Here is a 23,028-nt window from a genome sequence, read left to right as displayed (position 1 = left end):
TGCAGAACTCAAGGGAAAGCCCACAAAAGCTCCACATTATACACTCAGTCCCCCAAGCCATCCCCACACTGCCGTCTACATGAACTGACACCTCTTCTACCCCTAAGATGCCAGGCAGAGAAAGCAATTTCTCACCTTTTGTACTTTTCAAGAAAACTCTTAGCTTGCTCTTCAGCATGCAGAACACCAGCAGGGCAGTCTGGAAAATCTCCTGGGATGTTAGGCAAACTTTTATACTGTGAATGCACCATGGCCTCTTTCAGCCCTCCAACTCTGGCACCTCGATAGATCTGAAAGAAATGTCCAAATTTCCTAACTTAACTGTCATTTACCAACTTATAAGTGACACTGCTTAACTGTCTCTATGAGAAAAATAGGAAACAATCGAATTGCTCATCAAAAGAGAATGAATAAATACAGAGGAACAGTAGGACTATTGTATACATTATAATATCTATGTGTGTATATGTGCTGTTATATACACACACACACATATATATATGAATATATGTAATTACCATACAATATAAACGTGAATGAAATGGAGCTTCAACAATCAAGTGTTTACCAAGTGAACACACCAAGTTGCAAAAGCATGCATACAGTTTGCTATATAGCTTAAAAAGATGTCCAGCTGGGTGCCAATGGCCCATACCTGTAATCCTAGCTACTCAGAAGGCCATGATCTGAGGATCATGGTTTGAAACCAGTCTGGGCAAGAAAATCCATGAGATTCTAATCTCCAATTAACCATCAAAAAGTTAGAAGTAGAGTTGTGGCTTAAGTGGGTAGAGTACAATCCTGAGCATAAAAGCTCAGGGATGGAACCCAGGCCCTGAGTTCAAACTCCAGGACACACACACACACACACACACACACACACACACACACACACACACACACACACACACACACACACACACACACACACACACACACACACACACACACACACACACACACACACACACACACACACACACACACACACACACACACACACACACACACACACACACACAGCTGTCCCATGTCCAATGTACTGTGGAGTATGAATATTTAATAGTTATAAAATATGCACTTTTAGAAAGGAGGAAGATAGGACTGGAAAGAGGCACTAGAACACTACCAGTGAACCCAATCTCTCTTATGCTGAAGGGCACACAGGCATTCATGATATCACTATCATCTGCTTGAAACATAGTATAATAAAAAAAATTAGGGCTGGGAAGGTGGCTCAGTGGTAGAGCGCTTGCCTTGCATGCATGAGGCCCTGGGTTCGATTCCTCAGCACCACATAAGCAAAAAAGAAAAAAGCCGGAAGTGACGCTATGGCTCAAGTGGTAGAGTGCTAGCCTTGAGCTGAAGAGCTGAGGGACAGCGCCCAGGCCCCACGACCAGACCCCCAAAAAAAAAAAAAATTAAAATCTTCCCACTTCTAAATGATTAACTGAATGTCCCTCACCTTAGGCATAATTGCTACAAAGATATCACCTGCATGAATCTAATAGCCTAAAATGCTGTTTATGATATCTAGCATTAAAGTAATATTTAAACTAACCAGAAAAATATATGTAAGATTTTAATAAAAAATTTTAAGTGCCATTTTTAGTACTATATGATTATAGTTAATATTAACATTTTAAAGCCAGAAAAGTAAATTCTATACATCTATAAAGGCTGCTTTAAAAGTATAACAAATTTTTTACTGGGTGCCGGTAGCCCATTCCTGTACTCTTGTCAGGAAGCTGAGATCTGAGGATTGTGGTTCGAAGCCAGCCAAGGCAGGAAAAGTTTGTGAGACTCTTATCTCTAATTAACCACCAAAAAGCCAGAAGTAAAGCTGCGGTTCAGGTGGTAGAATGCTAGCCTTCAGCACAAAACCTCAGGGAGAACACTCAATCCCCGAGTTCAAGCCCCAGGACTGGTATAAAAGAAGAAAAACTATAACAATTTCTTAAGGTTGAAAATTGAATGTTTTGTTGCTACTATTACAAAATCACTTCGAAACCTCTAAAACATCCAAACTAGAATCTAAAAGGAAAGGTGGGCAAGTGTACAGGGGTGGGTGGGCATGATGAGTATATGATGTAGGTATATAAGGACATAACGCAGTCGATGTGTACCACTGTTGTATTAATAATTATAACAATACAACTAAAATAAAATGCCTGGGGAAAAACTCTCAAATTTTCAAAATATCTCAGCATAGGCCTTATTACTGAGAATCTGGCTCTAGGGACAACAAGTATGGAGTGTCCTGTATCCAGAATTCTACTTCTAAGGGCAGAAATAATACTATTCAATTTAAAAATTGTACATAAAGTCTGAATCACTCTTAGCACTTAGTTTCTATCAAGAATGTGTTTTTAGGCTGGAAATGTGGCTTTAGTGATAGAGTGCTTGCCTAGCACACATGAAGCCCTCAGCTCACTTCCTCAGTACCACATGAACAGAAAAATCCAGAAGTGGCACTGTGGCTCAAGTGGTAGAGTACTAACCTTGAGCAAAAGGAGCTCAGGCACAGTGCCCAGGCCCTGAGTTCAAGCCCCAGGACTGGCAAAAAAACAAACAAACAAAAAAGTGTTTTTAACATTACAATTCTTAGTTGGAATCAAAAAAGGAACTTACAAATGGAATCCAGAAAGCCATGCCCCAGCCCTTCGGAAGCAGGATGTCCCAGCCGCTTCCCCAGCCCAGCCGGTCTTCACCCGTCACTTTTCCTGGCTGATGAATCAAAAGTATAGGGATCTTGGATTCATGGGGACCTAAAACAAGCTGTGACCCAGGTACCAGCAACTCACTTCTCATCCGGTTTAAATCCTAAAGTGGAAGAAAATAATTCCAGACAAGCAATCCAGCACTAGGAGATCCTACTGGGTCTCTCTCTTCTCTTTAGTTTGAAAAAGCTAAATATTCTTAGGCTGCGAGTATAAGCTCAGGAGGCAAAGTAGGCACAAGGCCCTGAGTTCGAACTCAGCACTGCCAAAAAAAAAGGGTTCTGAATAAATGTGAGCCATTTTAAGTACAGAGTACTCCTTCTGTAAATTAAAAAAAAACAAACTTCTCTATGTAAGAATTTCGATAGAAAATGTCCAATTATCTTCAACTTGCTAAATTTGGGCTAGAATATAACAGATTCAAAGTTATAAAATGATACTGTACTTTCTCCCTGTCCCAAAGTCTATTTTTAATTAATTTTTGTATGTGTGTGAACAAGGATAGTGGTTCAAAATGTAATCCCAGGTACACAGAAGGCTCTGGTTCAAGGCCAGCCAGAACTAAGTTAAGACTTTCATCTCCACAACAACAAAAATAGCTGGGCATTGTGGCATGCATCTGTCAGCCCAGCTATGAGAGGCATATGGTTATAGTCAATATTAACATTTTAAAAAAAACAAAAAAGTGTAGAAGTTGCTTTTTTTTTTTTTTATAAGAGTGGCTTTTAAATTAAAAGTCCTGACTCTCATTCGAGAGCAATTTCAAATACCAGCTCCTCCATCTAGGAAGTCACCCTTAGTCTCTTAAGTTTGGGCTCAGTCTTCCTTCCTTAGGCTTCCTGAGGACCTTGTACTTAGCCATATCCTACTCTTCTATCCCGGCATCTAGTACAATGCCAGGATCATGGGAGCTAATGATTGTGAAATTTAAATTAAAAACAAACAAACAAAAACAGAATAGACAGGGCACTGGTAACTCATTCCTATAATCCTAGCTACCCAGGAGGCTATGATCTGAGAATCATGATTCAAACTAGCCCCAGCAGGAAAGTCTGTGAGACTCTAATCTCCAATTAATCACTAGAAAAACAGAAGTGGAGCTGCGGCTCAAGTGGTAGAGCACTAGCCTTGAGCAAAATAGCTCAGGGACAGTGCCCAGGACCTGAGTTTAAGCCCCAGAACCAGCATTTAAATAAAAAAAGAACCAAACAAAAAACTACTTATGGAAAATATTAGGAAGAAAAACATTTCAGTCATGAGTTTATCACTTTGTATTTTTTCTAGAAATCTCTCTTCCCAAAAACAAAACAAAACTACAGTATGGATTACAGAATCAGTAAGCTGCTTCTAAATAAAGTCAATGGTACTTTATAAAGTATTAAATCACTTTTAGCATCTCTAGAATGATGACTTTCACCTGGCATTCATGATTTTAGCAGTAAGCATTACACTACTACAGTTACCTGATCAGAGATTTTATTCTCTGTGGCACTCTTACAGATATCCTGGTTCCAGATAAAGCTATGGGCACATTCCACAGGCACACCCTCCAGAAGCAGCTGTCTCACCTTCTCATTATCTAAGAGGAAAAAAAACAGCCTTCAAACCACATCCTTTCATCAATTGTAGCCATTTCCTAGGCTACAGTAGATTTTTCATGACAAAAAACTATATTATATATATATATACATATATATATATATTATATAGAAGGATTTACTTGATTAGATTACTCTTAGTTCCTCTCATAGTCCATGGAATAGCACAGGCTGCTAAAAAAAAAATTCCCTTTGATAGTTACTTTTCATGTCTAAGATGTAAATATCACAATATTAAGTTGCTCTAAACAACCGCCTAATTCTACTTTTTAACATAATCATCTTCTTCTTTCCCCTTAGCTAATTTCTGATGACCTATTTTTAGTGAAATTGTTATTCCTTGCTGTAAACATACGTCTTCATTCCTTTGTGATGATTCTCTGTGAAACCTACACCATACTAAAAGTATGCCATTGGAGAAGGAAAAAGACCATTTTCAGTGAAAAACATCTATATTTAAATATTAATATAAAACACTTCCTAGTTGCAGTCATTGAATCACTAGGGGGAAAAAATCTTCAAAATCTAATTTTGTTAAAGAATTTTTAAAAGTACAATTCATAAGTTTTGGCTATGATTCCACAATGCCAACACAGAAATGTCACTTAAAAGCACATACCTGGATAGATCTGATGGCTGGAAAAATAGTAATAAGTTGGAAGTGACCAGGCCACAGTGTAACAAAATTCGGTAAGAACAAAGGTGGAGAAAATTAAATTGGTGAACAGATCTGAGAAAAAAGTGGCTCATAAACAGCAAATGCTTCAGTACATTGCTCTTCTTCAAAGAGACTCTAACCCATAGGGTCTCCAGTATCAAAGCTACATGCTTCAAAGGTTCTGCCTGTCTAGGAAAATTAAGCTCCATTCCTAACAATCCTGTTCTACCCAGAATGCTTTCCTGTGGAGCCCTGCCACAGACTAGAGGGACAGAAATGAGGTATTGTTCAGCCTGAGATGCAGACAAGAGATGACTCGTATTGAGGGTATAAAGGCACAGGAAAAAGAAAAAGAAAAAAAAAAAGAAGCACTAACTTCAAATTTTTTTTTTTTTTTGGTCAGTTGTGGGGCTTGAACTCTGGGCTTGGGCACTGTCCTGCCCTCTTCAGCTCAAGGCCAGCGCTCTACTGCTTGAGCCACAGCGCCACTTCCTCTTCAAATATTCTAAATGATAGAATACTAACTATTGCTACAGAGTGCTAAGAAAAAATGAGCTATCAATGCGTGAAAAGACACAGAAGAACCTTAAATGCATATTAATAAGAAAAAGAAGCCAAAATGAAAAGGCTGTGTACTATATGATTCCAACATGACATTCTGGGAAAGGCAAAATATAAAGACAGTGAAAAGATCAGGGGTTGCAGAGATTTGGCAGGGGAGAAAGATGTACTTTTCAAAGTCATTCTATTTTATAAATATGCAGACCAGATAACTCTAGCATAGGTTTTTTTTTTTTTCCTACTCAAAAGCAGAAACAAAGGAGTTATGACAAAATGACCATTACTTTTTAAAAGGCAACTGTAGCTCTACACTCTAAAATACCTGTAAGAACTGGAAAAGGGTGGAACTGATCTCTCACCCAGCCTTCTAACAGTAAATGGAGTCTTCATGCTTAGGGAGCATGCAAAAGTCATATAGCCAGAGTATTTAAAAGACAAAGATGAAAGAAAATAAGCCTATAGAGTATTATAAGTTCAGTATTTTCTTTTTCTCTCCTCTCACCTTTTCTCTCCCTCCACATTAACTCCTCCTTCCCCTTGCTTTTCTTCTGATGCTAGGGATTGAACTCAGGCCCTCATATATGCTAAGATGTATATTTCCATTGTGTTACCCTGTTGGCCCTCATGTTCAATAGTACAGCAAATTCCTCTCGGGCCGACAAGGACTAATTGAAATAATCAAATCACAGGCTGGGAAGGTGGCTCAGTGGTATAGTGGCTTGCCTTGCATGCATGAGGCCCTGGGTTCGATTCCTCAGTACCATGTAAGCAGAAAAAGCCAGAAGTGGCGCTGTGGCTCAAGTGGTAGAACGATAGCCTTGAGCTGAAAAGCTCAGGGATAGTGCCCAGGCCCAGAGTTCAGGCCCCATGACTGACCAAAAAAAAAAAAAAAAAAGAAAGAAAGAAAGAAATATTCAAATCAAAACAAACCAGCAAGTGTTAAGGGCAGCAAGTAAAGCATCAGATTGTACAGTACAGATTTAGTTTGGAGATTTTTTTGGCTTGTTTTGTTTTTGCAATGCTGGGACTCAACCTCAGGGCCCATGCGTTCTGGGCAATCACACTAGCACCACGCTACGCCCACAACCCAATTCGAATTTTTAAATCTTACTCAGAAAACCAGTTACTTATATAGTGAAAAGATTTGCAAATACATTATGAATAATTAATTCCAACTTAAGCACTAAATGATTGAGTAAACTTTTTCAAAGCATCCCAGAATACATTATCGCTTCAAGTTCTTCGGCTGTCTTCTCTTTTATTTTTTTTTGGGTCTGGTTGTGGGGCATGAACTTTGGGCCTGGGCACTGTCCCTCAGCTCTTCAGTTCAAGGCTAGCGCTCTACCACTTGAGCCACAGCGCCACTTCCGGCTTTTTTCTTTTTGCTTATGTGGTGCTGAGGAATCAAACCCAGGGCCTCATGCATGCAAGGCAAGTGTTCTACCACTGAGCCACCTTCCCAGCCCCTATCTTCTCTTTTAAAATCCCTGCAATCTGGAACTACATTTTAGTCTCCAGCAACAGGGTTTCTGCTACTTTCTATCACAGCTGTACTTTTCTTTTCTTTCACTTTCAAATAAATATGTGTGTGTACATACATATATATGTGTATATGTGTATATATGTATATGTGTCTATATGTGTATACACATATAGACATATGTACATATATATATATATAAAATCCCCAGTACATACACACACATAAATACATATATACATACAGAAAAAGAATGTGCACCAAAGCAGGCAAACACTTCTTTATGTTTTAAGTAGCACCAGAACTGATTTGTTTTGTTAGAAGTCAAAATAAGCAGAGAATGATGTCAGATATGGACACACAGAAACTATACCAGAAAATTATACATATCCTGACATTGAAATTTTCCCAAAGATTAACCATTTAATTAACATAGTCTACCAAACTAGACTTTTTCCTTGCATTTTGACTTCTTCCTAAATGAGATATTTTATATTATTAATTTAATAACTCCTTAAAAAGTTTACTTCTTTATGTAGCTCCTATACCAAATAAAACATAATGTCAAAGAAATTACAGCACTTTACACACACACATATATATATATATGTATGTATGTATGTATGTATGTATGTATGTATATAGTTTTATTTTGTTTTGTTTTTGGTCAGTCATGGGCCTTGGAGCTGGGTGCCTAGTTGCTGTCCCTGAGCTCTTTTGTTGAAAGTTAGCACTCTTACCACTTTGTTTTTTTGTTATATTTTGTCGGTTGTGGGGCTTGAACTCTGGGCCTGGGTGCTGTCCCTGCGTTCTTCAGCTCAAGGCGAGCGCCCTACTGCTTGAGCCACAGCACCACTTCCGGTTTTCTAGTGGTTTATTGGAGGTAAGAGTCTCATGGCTGTTCCTGCCCAGGCTGGCTTTGAACCGAGATCTTCAGATCTCAGCCTCCTGAGTAGCTAGGATTATAGGTATGAGCCACCGGCTCCCAGCTACTGTCACCACTTTGAAGCACAGTTTCACTTCTAGTTTTCTGGTGGTTAACTGGAGATAAGATTCTCACAGACTTTCCTGCCCTGGCTGGCTTTGAACCATGATCCTCAGATCTCAGTCTCCTGAGTAGCTAAGATTACAAGCATGAGCCACCAGTGTCCATTTTAAAATACATTTTAATGAAAAATACAATGACTAAAAAGAGGGTAAACTTTTAGAGTGGAAATTAAATCATGTCTTTCAAGAAAGACATATTTTTCTTGAATTGACTCAGATGAAGGTAAAAGACTTAAAAAGGATTCAATATGGAATTTCCTCTTTTTTAAAAAAGGATGTGCAATAACAAGAGAAGTGAGGCGAGTTTATAGCATTAAGGTGATTGTGAAAGCCACCTTTAATAGCATAGTACACACTGTAACATTTATGGCTGCACTAGATCACACTGGCTTTAAAGTAGCAAATAAAGAGGCAGCAACTACTTGATTAAAGGCTTAAGCTCCACAATTAAGTAACTTACCTGTCATCTTCAAACTCCTTTCATCCATCTGCCTTCCATGTGAAGTCTGACAGGGTTTGGTACCCCCAAAATAAGCTATCTAACTGTACGTAGAGTTTTTAAAAGTTCTGAAATTGTAACATGCACCTGTATTTTTTTTCCTTCCAAAATTCACAAGCTAATTTTAATTACTCTTCTAATTCATGTGTTTAAGTGACAGTAAGTAAAATAAGATATTATCATGATTACTATAATTCTCAAATCAGACTAAAATTTTGGCTAATCTCACCACCCCCTCATCTCTCCAAAGCAAACAGCTCTCTCAGGACTTTCCACTCAGTCAAAAACAAGACATTCAATACTTCAGCACCTGGGATGGCCTTGCCAGGATTCGAACCTGGATCATCTGTATGGTCAGACAGAGGCTTCCACTGAGCACAAGACCAGCTGCGGGTGCATATCCCTTCCTCACAATTAAAATTCTGAAACACCAGGCATTTTCAAGAACCCAATATGCAGACAGACAGGCTCTACTACATACTAAAAAATAAGAGAACTCAGAAAAAAATAAAATAAACAAGGCTCTAGCAACATGGTTTACAACTAAAAGATGCCCCCACACACACCAGGCCCTTTGATCCAATCACCCCACTAAGGGGTACATTAAGACCCCTCCCCTGATTTTCCAGCTGAAGTTACTACAGAAGTAGTTGGGAGGTCTGCAGTGCTCAGCATAGTACGAAAAACCGTGGGCGTTACAAACACTTTACCTTGGCATTTTTCTGGATTGGACAAAGCTTTGGACCACTTTTGAGGCAAGTTTATTCGAGGATCCCCCACCGTCAGGCCCAGAATAGTACCTGCAGGAATTTCTGCTGGTGATGTTACCCCTGTAACACAACAAGTGAGCAAACAACAAGCTTATAGAAAGCTTTTCACAATGCAAACAAGTTTGCTGGGTTTTTTAAATCAGATTATGAACTAAACTTTTCTTGAGCTGTGTGTGTGTGTGTGTGTGTGTGTGTGTGTGTGTGTGTGTGTGTGTGTGTGTGTGTGTGTGTGTGTGTGTGTGTGTGTGTGTGTGTGTGTGTGTGTGTGTGTGTGTGTGTGTGTGTGTGTTACTAAGGTTTGAACTCAGGATCTCAAAATACACTTCCCTTTCTTTCTTGTTGATATTTTATATTATTCAAGAAGTGAAATTTCTTGCAAAAAATACTAAACTGACATAACAAAGGCCTTTTAGCTGGGTACTGGTGGCTCATTCCTATAATCCTAGCTACTGAGAGGATCAATCTGAGGATCGATCAGTGTTTGAAGCCAGCCCAGGCAAAAATCTGCAAGATTCAATCTCTAAAATAACCAGCAAAGAGCTGGGCTTGATTGGCAACAGCCAATCAAGCAAACCAAGCAAGCAAGGTGAGCAAGCATGAGGACCTGAATACAAAAGGCTATTTTACAACATTAATACACACACTTCTGTCAGTGATAACTACCAAGAGTTGTTAAGTATTGCCTGTAACATGGGTCCTAAGCATTAATTTCAGGTCAATATCTGACATGTATTTGTCTAATGTGAGAATGCCAGGGTTTTAGAATACTAACTCACTGCTGTCTTGTTTCCTGAAAAGCAGGAATATAACATTTTATTCACTAACTTCAAGCAACTCTCTCTTACTGACTTCTCTTGCTACATCTTAGCAGCAAGACTGAAAGTGAACAGCACTTACCAGAGGCCCAATGCTAAACAATCTCTTAACTTGCTTGAACATTTTTCCCTTCCTCACCAGTACAGCCCAGCATTCCATCTTTTTTTTTCTTTTTCTTTTTCTTTTTTTTTTTTTAACTAGTCTTGGGCTTGAACTCAGGGCTTGAGCACTGTCTCTTAGCTTCTTTGGCTCAAGGCTAGCACTCTACCACTTGAGCCACACAGCACCACTTCTGGCTTTTTCTCTTTATGTGGTACTGAGGAATCAAACCCAGGGCTTCATACATGTTAAGCAAGCACTCTACCACTAGGCCACATTCCCAGCCCCAGCATTCCATCTTTATACCTCCTAATAATTCAAACACAGCTTCTTGTCTCCGATGAAGGGAAATGCTATCAGGGTTCTTACAGGTGTCTACCCACCAGCTGTGGGGTGTCTTCCCTGTGTCCTCTTCCTCCTGAAAAACAACATCTCCCCCTCAGCAGAGAAATATAAATCAGACTTAATAATTATGTCTGGGACATAAGACCAGCCTCAGTCCTTTTGTTCCTGAATGTGAGAAAGATTGTTTTATGAGTAGTAGGCAAGTTGCTACAATATTCATAAAGTAATTACTATCAGACTACATACTCTTCTAATTAGACACAGGAACACAGACTTACACTTACTTCAAGAGTTCATATACTAGAAAATATATCCATGGTTCTCAGAGACTAATTAAGCTACTTCACACTTCATCTCTCTCACACACTCATTTCAGTAAGAGAGCCTTGATCATCTCCACTGTCACCGTCTTCAGCACCTCTAATTTAACCAATAAAATGTTCCTTACCAAAGGACAATCAAGCCAGTACCTGTCAAAGAAACCTTTGGATAAAGGATATATAACTATGCATAGCACCTCACTTACATCTGTAGACAATACTAGAAATAGAGCAACGTTTCAAAGAGCATTTTAAGTAATGAGTCCATGCAGGAAAACTGATACACAACATGAGATGAGATGAGTTCCTACAAATTTGGGAGACAGATGCTGCTCACCTCACAGCCCACAGCGCTAGAACCAAACTTGCAAAAAGATTCAAATGTTGGCTCCACAGCTCACTAGCTACCATGCAGCACCTCGTCCATGCCAGGCGCTGTGAGCACTGGGCACAGAGAGAACAAGGGACCAGCCATGCCCTTGTCATCATGAAACACTCAGCATAAAAACAGACAAGCTGTACACATAAACTGAGGAGATGTGAAAATGCTTATGAAAACAAGAGCAGGGACAAAACTGAAGACCAAGAAAGGATGGCAGAGGGAGGTGAGAGAGATGGAATGAGACACACTGCAACTTGAACAATGAAGAAGATCTAGCTGCAGGAGGAGGGGACAGAATGTTCAACAGGCAGAAACAGGTACAGAAGTGCTAGCGGAGGCAAGAAGTGAGTGAGATCATCTAGAACCTGAAAGACCGAAGTGCAGGGATGTGGAGAGATGCAACTGCAGAGGTGAGAGAACCTGTGATGACGCAGGTCCACGGAAGGCTCCGTGTTTTATCTTAAATATGAGAAGGTATTACAAACACTGAGAAAGCAGCAACAAGTGGGAAAACGGGGCTCAGGATATAGCTCAGTGGCAGAGAGCTTGCCTAGCATGAACAAGGCCCAAGGTTCCATTCCTAGCGCGAGAAAAAAGAAATGAGAAATTTGTTAAAAGATCACTCTGCCTCCTGCATGGAGATGACTGGAGAGAAAGAATAAAGGAGAGAATTCCTGCAGTTGCTTCAATAATGTAGGCCAGAGACAACTGCGAGGCAACGACAGCCAAAAGTTGTTTCTGCCTATCTGTTTTTGTTTTGGTCAGTCCCGGGGCTTGAACTCTGGGCCTGGGTGCTGTCCCTGAGCTCTTCAGCTCAAGCCAAGTGCTCTACCACAGGAAGAGCCACTTCCTGTTTTCTGGTGGTTAATTGGAGATAAGTCTCATGGGTTTTCCTACCCTGGCTGGCTTTAAACTGTGATCCTCAGATCTCAGCCTCCTGGGTAGCTAGGATTACAGGCGTGAGCCACCGGCACCCAGCTTGTTGCTACTTTTTAAAGCCTCATTCTTCTAAAAGTTCAAAGCTCCATTAGCTTATACAGCCACATGAAATCTGTGAGGCACAGCACTGAGAAGTTAACTTCTGTAGGGCAGTCAAATGAGCAGGATCTGAACCCAGCTGGGAGGATTCTGAATCTAGTCTGCATGCTCTAGAACTGCACAGTCCAACACAGCAGCCAAAAAGCCACAAAGAGCTGCCTGAGTTTAATTCTAAGTTAAAATTAAATAAAGGTACAAATTCAGTCAGTCACTCCAGTCACATTTCATATGGCTGTGACTAAACACACTGGAAGGCATGGAATGGTCATACTTGCAGAACATTCTATAACAAGTTCAGAGCTAGACATGCTGCTGCTATTAACCTTTTGGGGGGAATCACAGAAATAGACGTCTCACAGTCAAACACTCAAAAGCTAGCATACAACTCAGGAATTTTAGGGCTACCTGATTTCCCACCTATGAGGAAGAGATTAAAACCCTTGTACAAGACACAACTGCAACAACAGGTTGTGCAAATTAGAAAACAACCCAGATTTGGTCTTCTAGAAATAAAAGATAAAAATAAGCCAGGCCCCAGTGAGGCTGAGATCTGAGGATTATGGTTTGAACCCAACCTGGGCAGGAAACTACGTGAGACTCTCATCTCCAATAAACTACTCAAAAAAGTTGGAAATGATGCTGCGCCCCAAGTGGTAGAGCACTCACATTCAAGCAAAGATGCTCAGGGTCAGAGCCCAGCCCCAGAGTTCAAGGTCCAGAAATGACAATCAATCAATCAATCAATGGTAATAAGTGGGATATAAGCACTTAAAAGCCATGATTCAACATGTTATCAAATTATATATAAGATGAAGAAAAAAATGCCTAAAATAAAACATGACAGTCCCATTTAGTCTTACAGTGTGTACAGAAGCAGCTTTGAGAGCCTCAGTTAGGATGGAGTGAGAAAGGGGACCAATCAGCCGGAATCTGTTCATCTCCATCGTCAAATCACTGAAAGAGAAAAAAGATCACAAAATGGGAATGTCCCTCATATATGTCTGTTTCACAGGCAAAAATGGAGTAAATCTCCATTGAAAACATTCATTAGGTTCACAGTGGATTCAACTCATACCTGATTATGATGCCAGTGGCTGGAGAGATCCAAGAACATGGTTGGCAGGGATCTCTAGTTCCATCACCAATAATTTTTTTAATTGATTTCAAATTTTCTTCATCATCTTTCCTTTTTCTTTTCTTGCCACTTTTCTTATCAGCCAGTTCAGATTGGCTTTTCTCGAGGGATGGTGTTAGAAGTGGGTCAGGGATGCAGATATTTGATTGGATGGGTTCTGAACACAGGCACACTGTTTTTATCTCCTCTAACATATCCTAAGGATATATTTAAACATTTACTTTAAATTTCTGAATTTAAATGCAGTACTGCAATTTTGCTGGCTTCCTTTAGAAATTCACTTTTTTTTTTTTTTTTTTTGTCGGTGTGGGGCTTAAACTCTGGGCCTGGACACTGTTCCTCAGCTTTTCAGCTCAAGGCAATCCATCTACCACTTGAGCTACAGCGCCACTTCCAGTTTTCTAGTGGTTTATTGGAGACAGGAGTCTCAAGGTCTTTCCTGCCTGGGCTGGCTTTGAACCTCGATCCTCAGATCTCAGCCTCCTGAGTAGCTAGGATTACAGACGTGAGCCACCGGCGCCCGGCTAGAAATTCACATTTTTATCCATTCACAAATCAAGCCAAATTTGCCATAATAAAAAAGTTTTTATAGGTGGGTGCCATAAAAGACCCTATTTGAAAATAACCTAATGGGAAAGGGGCTGAAGGCTTGGGTAAAGTGCCTAATCAGCAAACTAAGTGCAAGGTCCTGAGTTCAACTGCCAAAGTTTTTTTGTTGTTGTTTTTTTTATTTCCGAATACAGCACAACACTTGAAACAAAAAGATAATAAAGTAAATGTCAAATATTACAAAAACATGACCAATATTTTTTCAAAGTTTAAAATAGGGAAAAAAAAATTACAGTCTGCAATAGAAAAGCAGTACAAATGCTACAAAAGAGAAGCTAGGTAAATGCAGAAGGAAAAAATCACCAGAATTACTGAAAATAGCTTCTCATTATGAAAATGGACTATCACGTGTAGCTGGGCATCTGTGAATGAATCAGGGCATGATGGAAGCATTAGCCCAAACATTTCAAGCTCATTATTCTTAATAAGCTTTGGTTCTACTTTTGCTTATGACTTAAAAACCAGAAGATAAGATTTGCCTCCTTCAGCCAGGTGCTGGTGGCTCACACCTGTAATCATAGCTAGCAATGTAGGAGGCTCAGATCTGAGGATCATAGTTTGAAGCCAGCATGGCTAGGAAAGACCGTGAGACTCTTATCTCCAACAAACTACTCAGAAAAAGCCAGAAGTAGTGCTGTGGCTCAAGTGGTAGAGCACTAGCCTTGAGCACAAACAGGCTCAAAGATAGCACTCAGGCCTTGAGTTCAAGCCCCAGAACTTGCAAAAAAAAAAAAAAAGATTTGCCTCCTTCAACAAGATGGAAGAGGTCTGGAGATCTAATTATGTATGAGGTAATGCATGTGTTAATTGGTTTGATATAGTGATCATTACATAATATACATCTGTGTCAAATCATCACATTGTATACCTTGAATATATCTTCTTTGTTAATTAGATATTTTAAGTAAAAGTCTAAAAAATTGAAATTCTTAAACTTGCTTCATTCAATATACACACAACTTTCCCCTCTATATTCTAACACCCAACTATCAGCCAAAGTTTTATCTCCTTGAAAGTCCTATGACACTGATTTTCAGTAGTCATTAAGGATTTAACAGAAAGATGGAGACAGAATCAAAAAGATTATACCTGTTTAAGAGTTGGATGAAGCCAGATCCAGAGCTGCCTGCTCTCACACATATCAGCAGGGACCCTCACAGAATTCCAAATAAATGTAACAGGCCCGAGCATTCCTCCAGGGTATTTATTTGCACGGTAAAGCATGAGGCTCCCTTGGCGCCTTCCAGACAAGCAGTGAACTGCAGCAAATGTCAATCCTGACACAAACATAGTAACATGATCCAAATGCTGAGACCCCAGTATTATTTCCTGACAGTCACAGTACTATTTATTGTGGTCTCCATGAGGGATGAACTGTTGGTTTTTATCATAGCTTAGAGGAAAGCCTGACACACAATTAGTGCTCAAGAAAGATTAACTAAATGGCTAGGAGCCGGTGGCTTACACCTGTAATCCTAGCTACACAGGCGGCTGAGATTTGAGAATCACAGTGCTGGAACTTGGCCTCGGCACTGTCCCTGAGCAGTTTTGCTCAAAGCTACTGCTCTACCACTTGAGCCACAGTTCCACTTCCAGCTTTTTGTGGTTAATTGAAGAAAAAGAGTCTCACAAACTTTTCCTGCCCAAGCTGACTTCAGATGGTGATCCTCAGCTCTCAGCCTCTTAGTAGCTAGGTTACAGGCATAAATCATCAGCAACTGTCTTACATGAGACTCTTATCTCAATTAACTGAGGTGGTTGGAGGGGGGATGAGGACGATATAGGACTGGAAGGGGAGGGATAAAGCTGTAAGTAGAGCTGTGGCTCAAGTGGTAAGTTTTAGCCTTGACCAAAAGCTCAGGGACAATGCCTAGGCCCCATGTTCAAGTCCCAGGATTGGCACAAAAAAAAAAAAGAGATTTACTAAATAGATGACTTACCAAGAGTTTTGAGATATTCCTGCCTAAATTCATTCCAGCAGAATAATGGGTCTGTCATTTTTATACTTCACAATGTCAAAAAAAATTTAAAGGCCACCCATTTTACCTTGAATAAGATACAATTATTACCTTGAATAAGATATTATTCCCCGTTACTTATTGGGAACAAACATAATAAGTATATTTATATACCTATGTATATATACACATATTTATATACATTTAATTCCAAAATGCTTATAATAGGCCCTTATTTGTAAAGTGGATAAATACATAAAGGCTAAAAACAGGACTCAGGCTGACGGCAAGATTACCTGTATCTATGCTACACATCTGAGAAAGTGCCTTTAGTATTTCTTCCTCTTTGCCCTTCAACTCCAGACAACAGTAGTAGGATAAATCCTGCACAGAGGAAACACAATTAAACTCCTTAGAATCTACATGGAGCAAAACTGATAAGAAGCCAAAAGCCATACCTGTAGAAGTCTAAAACCCAGAACAAATGATCAAAGCGACCTTTTCGAAAAATCAAAATTGAAAACCTAGACATTCTTATTACATTTGCATATCTTTTTAAAACCAATCTGATTTAAATAAAAATGAATCTCCCTTGAAGATATACATTACAGGATTCTACGGTTCAGCAAAGCTATATTTTATCCAGATTATAAGCAAGTTCAAAATAGGGCAGAAAAAACTGCTTCTTCTCAGTAAAGATATCCATTCCCAAAACCCACCTAAGGTAAGAAACCATAGTAAAAATAGCAAGACTCTAATAAATTCTACATATATTGGTAAGATTGCTCGCTTTGGTCCTAACAGAAGTCATCAATATTAGGAATCACTGAGCCCTGAGGCACAATGTTACAAGTAATTTACCCCATCCGGATCATAATATACACCTGTGGCTGAGCAACATACAAAGAAAAGAGAGAGAAAGTTAAGACTTTACCAATGTTAAGAGGAAGAGACAGAACTGAGTTAGGGAAGCCAATGTTGAACTAGTGAGTTAACAGCACTCTCAACAACCTGACAAACCAACACTACGATTCCCTTATTTTTCAGGTAAGCACCAACAAGGCACAGAGATAGTTACTCCTCCAAAACCATATAACCAAGTAAAGCCAGCATTCAAGTCAGGCTCACTGATTCCCAAAGCAGACTCTGCCACCGCAACTTTGATCACTTTCAGTAAATTGGACAACTGAAATTAAAATAGAAATCATACTGTGACTCTGACAAAGTCATATCAATCAATGCCATCACTAGCACAGAGAAATCTTCCTACCAATAAACTCACTCTCAATTAACAGTGGTCAGGTGAATCTCACCCAGATTTGTACAACTGCTTAACAGCAGAGAACAATTGTCTGGAGTCAGATGACCTGGCTCAAAGTTGAACTTCATCACTCATTGGCTGTGTTATACACTCATGGGTAAACTACCTAACCTCTCTGGACCTGTCTCCACCTGAAAGATGAAAATAATGCTAACTACCTACTTAATCACAGCACAACAACTATGTAACCCACTCACTTGGGACTATAAAACAACACACCAACACTCTAATGTGGCACCATCACAAGCTTCAACTAGGTAAATGGCCATGAGGAAGGACCTCTACCTGTTCCCAGGCTCCAGGAGAAGTACCCAGAGCCCATTTCAAATTGATACTCAAAGCTTCCTGTCATACAGACCTGCATTTGATGACTCTTCACCCTGTGAAGAACAACTGTTCAGTTGTTGTTTTGAAGATGGATAACCTCAAAGATAGAACGCTGGCATACCAAGAACTAATTTAAAAATTGATACTGGATTTCCAAGCCTGATGTCACCACTTCCAATAGTACTGATGTAGTCAGTAACACAAAATCATCGAGCTCCTATGAACACATGTTTTTTATTTCCTATGGAATGCTGCAAATATTTCCTTCTTGGGATATTTTTCAGTTATCTGCATTAATAGTTTAACTGACTATAGCTTCTTTTGGTGGGGGAGGGTAATATGTATGTGCTACTTCAGATATTAGCAAATGACTTTTTTGGAGGGGTTTACTTTAAAAACAGTTACATTAGCTAAAACCTTGTAAACAAATGTTCAAACCCCTCCAAAAAAAATTAGCATTGGAAAGAGCCTAAACAAAAATAAAAATAGGGCTGGGAAGGTGGCTCAGTGGTAGAGTGCTTGCCTTGCATGCATGAGGCCCTGGGTTCGATTCCCCAGCACCACATAAGCAAAAAAGAAAAAAGCCAGAAGTGACGCTATGGCTCAAGTGGTAGAGCACTAGCCTTGAGCTGAAGAGCTGAGGGACCGCGCCCAGGCCCAGAGTTCAGGCCCCACGACCGGACCCAAAAAGAAATAAAAATAAAAATTAAAAAAGTCTATTTGGCAGGGTATACCTGAAGGAGGCAAAGGTTTGTCATGGCTCGGTAGCAGGCCCGGTGGCTCTTCACTGTCGGCCTCTCTCCCAGGCAGTAGCCCCATTTCTTCACCATGTGAAAGCGCTTGGCATGCCAGATATGAGTTTCTAGCCATCTGTTCTTCTTTTGTCTACGGTTAAACTCCAGTGTCCGGTTTAGGTGACATCTTCGAGCTTTATGACTTTTGTTTTTTGAGTGTTCTTTTTTCTGATGTACAGCCTTCTCTGCCTGCAAAATAAAAGAGAGAGTCAGATCCTAGTCTGTAAGTGTCTCATGACAAGATGTCAGGAATTCAAACAAATAACAGTATTTTGCAGACTTGTTTGTTTCAGTTTTAACTTAGTTTCTCCTATGCAAGAATGTAGTCAATGGAACGGAGAGAATGAAGACAATGGGAAAATGAAGATTTTAGAGAAAAGGAAGCCTAAGAGGAAGACACCATTCTAACGTTACCTCACTGCCAAGCTTCATCCTTTAGCAATATTACAACACTTATAAAATGTTAACTCAGTAAATCTAAGTTTAATGTGGCTATTAATAGTGATCAGAAAATAAATCAAACACTTCTTGTCGTTTAACCTGCTTAATCTTAATCTGTAACTAAATGAAAAACGTTAAGATCAAAATATAAAAATGGAAAATTAATTAGGCTACAGACAGGTTGCTAAATGCAATCACAAATTCTTTTTTTTTTTTTTTGGGGGTCCGGTTGTGGGGCCTGAACTCTGGGCCTGGGCGCTGTCCCTCAGCTCTTCAGCTCTAGGCTAGCGCTCTACCACTTTAGCCACAGCGCCACTCTGGCTTTTTTCTTTTTGCTTATGTGGTGCTGAGGAATCAAACCCAGGGCCTCAGGCATGCAAGGCAAGCGCTCTACCACTTAGCCAACTTCCCAGCCCTGCAATCACAAATTCTAAAAGCAGCTATAATACTAAGCCTGGTAACTTGGATTAATTAGGAAGGATAAAGAGGGATAGATAGTGATTAAACTAAAAATTTACAAAAATAAGGTTTTCTGATTTTAGTCTTAGTGAGTTCTTTTGGGTCAACACTTCTCAGTCTCCTCTAGGAACTACTAACTTAAACATTTGCACTGAGTGGAATTCCCACCTCCTTCTGGGCCATCTCTCGTAACCGTCTGGGAAGACGTTTGACATTGTGGCTCATAGCTCTCCGCCTCATGTGCCGTGGTAGAGTCTGGAACACCAGTGAGTTAGAAGACTTCTGGGTCACAGCTTTTACCATGGCACTGATTTCAGCAGCCCGCGCTTGAGCAAAAGTGGAAGCTGTCAAGAGAAACATCAATGCCATTAAAAATGAGTGCTGATTCAAGCAGCTTTCTTGGATTTCATAGGGAAGACAAATCTGAAGTATGTGAGCTTATAGTTCAGCCACCAGCCTGACCCCCATTAAAAACAGGTTATTTCTGTCCCCAAGTTTTCTGTAAAGATTTAAATATTGTGTTTTATTTTTCTGATGGAAAAAAAAAACTTTTACAAAGGGTTCTTAAAAACAAGGAATATATATATAAAGATGTATATATACACACACGTGTGTGTATATATGTATAATGTATATTTGTGCATATCTATAATACATACATATATAATACAATTACAATCATTTTGAAGTGCAGCAATCATAGGAAAGAGATTAATATTGGTTTTGATTCCATGGGATTTTTCATCATATTTTCTGATTTTTCTAAACACAGAACCATTATGATTTTTTAAAAAGAAGCAGTGCTATAGTGCAAAGTGCTAGCCTTGAGCAAAAGAGCTCAGGGACAGTAACCAGGCCCTGAGTTAAAGCTCCATGACCAACACACACACACACACATACACACACACACACACACGGCCCCGAGTTAAAGCTCCATGACCAACACACACACACACACACACACACACACACACACACACACACACACGGCCCCGAGTTAAAGCTCCATGACCAACACACACACACACACACACACACACACACACACACACACACACACACACACGGCCCTGAGTTAAAGCTCCATGACCAACACACACACACACACACTTCCAGAATGCTGGAAAAAACTTGTGAGTTCATCCAAGAAAGCATGGAGAGACTAGGAGGCACATCTACAGTGTGTGCAAGGGACATGGATAACCTGTCAATAGAGATAAGGGTGACAGAAGATGAAGCTTGCAAGGGCCTGGAAACAAAGGTCTCGGTTGCTGCAGAGCACAGTAAGTTTACTTCTGTCTTTGGAGAATGCCATGCTAAAGAGCGTACATGACCCACTCCTCAGGGAAGGGAGAGAATCTGAAGGAGAGCCATCACACCTAAGGCAGTTATACCCAAATACCCAAAGACCAGGCTGAAGGTGAGAAGGGCCCAAATGGATGGCAGAGAGGGAAAGTGAGGGAGGGAAAGCCAGATGGTAGGGAGAGCAATTTGTTGGCACAATTGGCTGTTCAAGAACCAAAGAGCTCATAAAACTGAATCAGACTGCACTTCCTGACAAATACCCACCGGTTATATACTTGGGAATTTCCTGAGAGGTGCCCTCCAGACTTGCTTTCCAGCCTCCCTTTTTCTTAAACATAACTTTAGAGGAAGACTGCTCATTCATATCAGGCTCAGGAGGCAAATGGGGGGTCATCTTAGTTTGTCGCTGTCTTGAACTTCCAGAATGAGACTCTACAACATTTGCAAAAAAAAAACAAAAATAAATACAGGACTCTTACCAGAGATCAGGACTAGAGTGGAAAACCAATTAACTTTTTAATCCTACAACCACCCTATAAGGTAGCTATTCCTATTTCTTTTTAAAGAGGATACTGAGCAAGAAGGTTATTCTGTATACTTGTCCAAGGTCAAAGCTAGTAGGCAGCACAGGGTGATCATGTCCATATGGAAATAAAGATCCCTGAACTGAAGAAATACAAGGAAATTTTCTCCATTATATATTTACAGTGCAAAAGGAATTTCCAACCAAATCTCTTTGTTATAGTTTGAATGTTTATGGCTCCCCAAATTCAAATGTTGAAAACCTAACCAGTAAGGTGACCATATTGGAATGTGGAGGCTTTAGGAAGTGATCAGATCATGGGAGCCCTTATGAAGGGGCCAGTGTCATTATTAAAGAGGCTCTGCCATCTAAGGACACAGCCAAAAGCATATACAAACCAGGAAACAGCCCTCTTCATATTGGATCTACTGCTTGATCTCAGACTTATCCTCAGAACTTTTAGACATAAATTTGTGATTTAGAAGCTGCTAGTTTTGGTATTTCATTATAGAAACCTGAATGTGATACTCCCTTGAATACTACAATCCACGTAATTTTGTATATTTGGTCTTATACTAATTATCTGGCACCCTCAAGTCAGAAAGCACTATTAAAGAAAGAATACAAAGCAAATCAATCCTTGTAATCATTGGGACTTTAAGCTAACATCAGATACTAGTCTGTGAAAGGGAAGAGGTCAGTGGAGAATTTTACAGCTTACAGTGTTCTTGCTTATTTCCACTGGGCAATGAATTATTAAGCCACTATAATCCTGAAATGTTATATGGTTTGTCACTGTTAATTTTTTTGTCGGTCTTGGGAATTTTAAATAAGGTAATATCTGTGAAAAACTTATCACACAACTGTACGTATGGTTAAAGTGAGCCACAGTGAGTGCCAGCAATAAGCAGAAAAATGAAGGCACTTAAGGCCCTGAGTTCAAGCCGCAGTACTAGTTCAAGCCCCAGTAGGGGAACCCTAGAGCCCCTTGGGAACTATGACTGGGTTCAGAAAGTGTGAGTGGATAGTGTATGGAGAATGCCTGATGCTAGAGGAAAACTGCTGGTTGTGTGATTGCATACCTTGTGTCTCCATAATGCTGCTGTCAAAAGACAAGGTGAGCGTCTGTGTGTATGCATCTTACTGCTTCCTGATACCCTGTTATCTGCTGAGGTCTGAGGATTGCAGTTCCAAGCCAGCGAGGGCATAAAATTCCCCTTAGACTCTTATCTCTAATTAACCACGTAAAAGCTAAAGTGGAACTGTAGCTCAAAGTGGTAGAACACTAGGTTCAGCAAAAGAGCTCAGAGACAGCGCCCAGGCCTTAAGTTCAAGCTCCATGGTCAACCAAAAAAAAAAAAAAAAGCAGAGGATGGAAAAGACTCCTTCAGTTTAATCAAGTCATCACATCAACTAAGCTCATTCCTCATCTCCGTGATGATAGTAAATATTATTTAGCATTGCATGGGCAATTCTTCATCCACCATCACAGCAGCTGCTAGACGGAACCAGCAACCTACTACCTCCACAGAAGCTTGTCACCTATCATGGCTGTCTTCAATTGCTGGATCTGTATCTAGATCTTTTTTTTAGGGGTCCAGTTGTGGGGCCTGAACTCTGGGCCTGGGCGCTGTCCCTCAGCTCTTCAGCTCAAGGCTAGCACTCTACCACTTGAGCCACAGTGCCACTTCCGGCTTTTTTTCTTTTTTGCTTATGTGGTGCTGAGGAATCGAACCCAGGGCCTCATGCATGCAAGGCAAGCACTCTACCACTGAGCCACTTTCCCAGCCCCTGTATCTAGATCTTTTATGAGTTTAAATCTA

The 23,028-nt window shown here is 40.1% G+C and overlaps 1 protein-coding gene across 1 annotated transcript in view; it reads right to left on the bottom strand.

Annotated features, from left to right (window-relative positions):
* The window catches only part of Pop1 (POP1 homolog, ribonuclease P/MRP subunit), a 37,173-nt gene that overhangs the window by 8,121 nt on the left and 6,024 nt on the right, over nucleotides 1-23,028 (bottom strand). The window contains exons 3-14 of the mRNA XM_069991122.1: nucleotides 20,947-21,114; nucleotides 19,546-19,721; nucleotides 18,418-18,666; nucleotides 16,332-16,419; nucleotides 15,167-15,354; nucleotides 13,409-13,665; nucleotides 13,194-13,287; nucleotides 10,555-10,666; nucleotides 9,274-9,393; nucleotides 4,184-4,299; nucleotides 2,632-2,823; nucleotides 136-290 (exon numbers count right to left, since the gene is read on the bottom strand). Coding sequence (XP_069847223.1) covers nucleotides 136-290; nucleotides 2,632-2,823; nucleotides 4,184-4,299; nucleotides 9,274-9,393; nucleotides 10,555-10,666; nucleotides 13,194-13,287; nucleotides 13,409-13,665; nucleotides 15,167-15,354; nucleotides 16,332-16,419; nucleotides 18,418-18,666; nucleotides 19,546-19,721; nucleotides 20,947-21,114 — 1,915 coding nt within the window. The remainder of the gene's footprint in view (nucleotides 1-135; nucleotides 291-2,631; nucleotides 2,824-4,183; nucleotides 4,300-9,273; nucleotides 9,394-10,554; nucleotides 10,667-13,193; nucleotides 13,288-13,408; nucleotides 13,666-15,166; nucleotides 15,355-16,331; nucleotides 16,420-18,417; nucleotides 18,667-19,545; nucleotides 19,722-20,946; nucleotides 21,115-23,028) is intronic.

This window comes from Dipodomys merriami, unplaced genomic scaffold (assembly GCF_024711535.1).
Source record: "Dipodomys merriami isolate MVZ:Mamm:240054 unplaced genomic scaffold, mDipMer1.0.p SCAF_4, whole genome shotgun sequence".
Taxonomy (NCBI): Eukaryota; Metazoa; Chordata; class Mammalia; order Rodentia; family Heteromyidae; genus Dipodomys; species Dipodomys merriami.
This window is presented reverse-complemented; position numbering and strand designations above follow the sequence as displayed.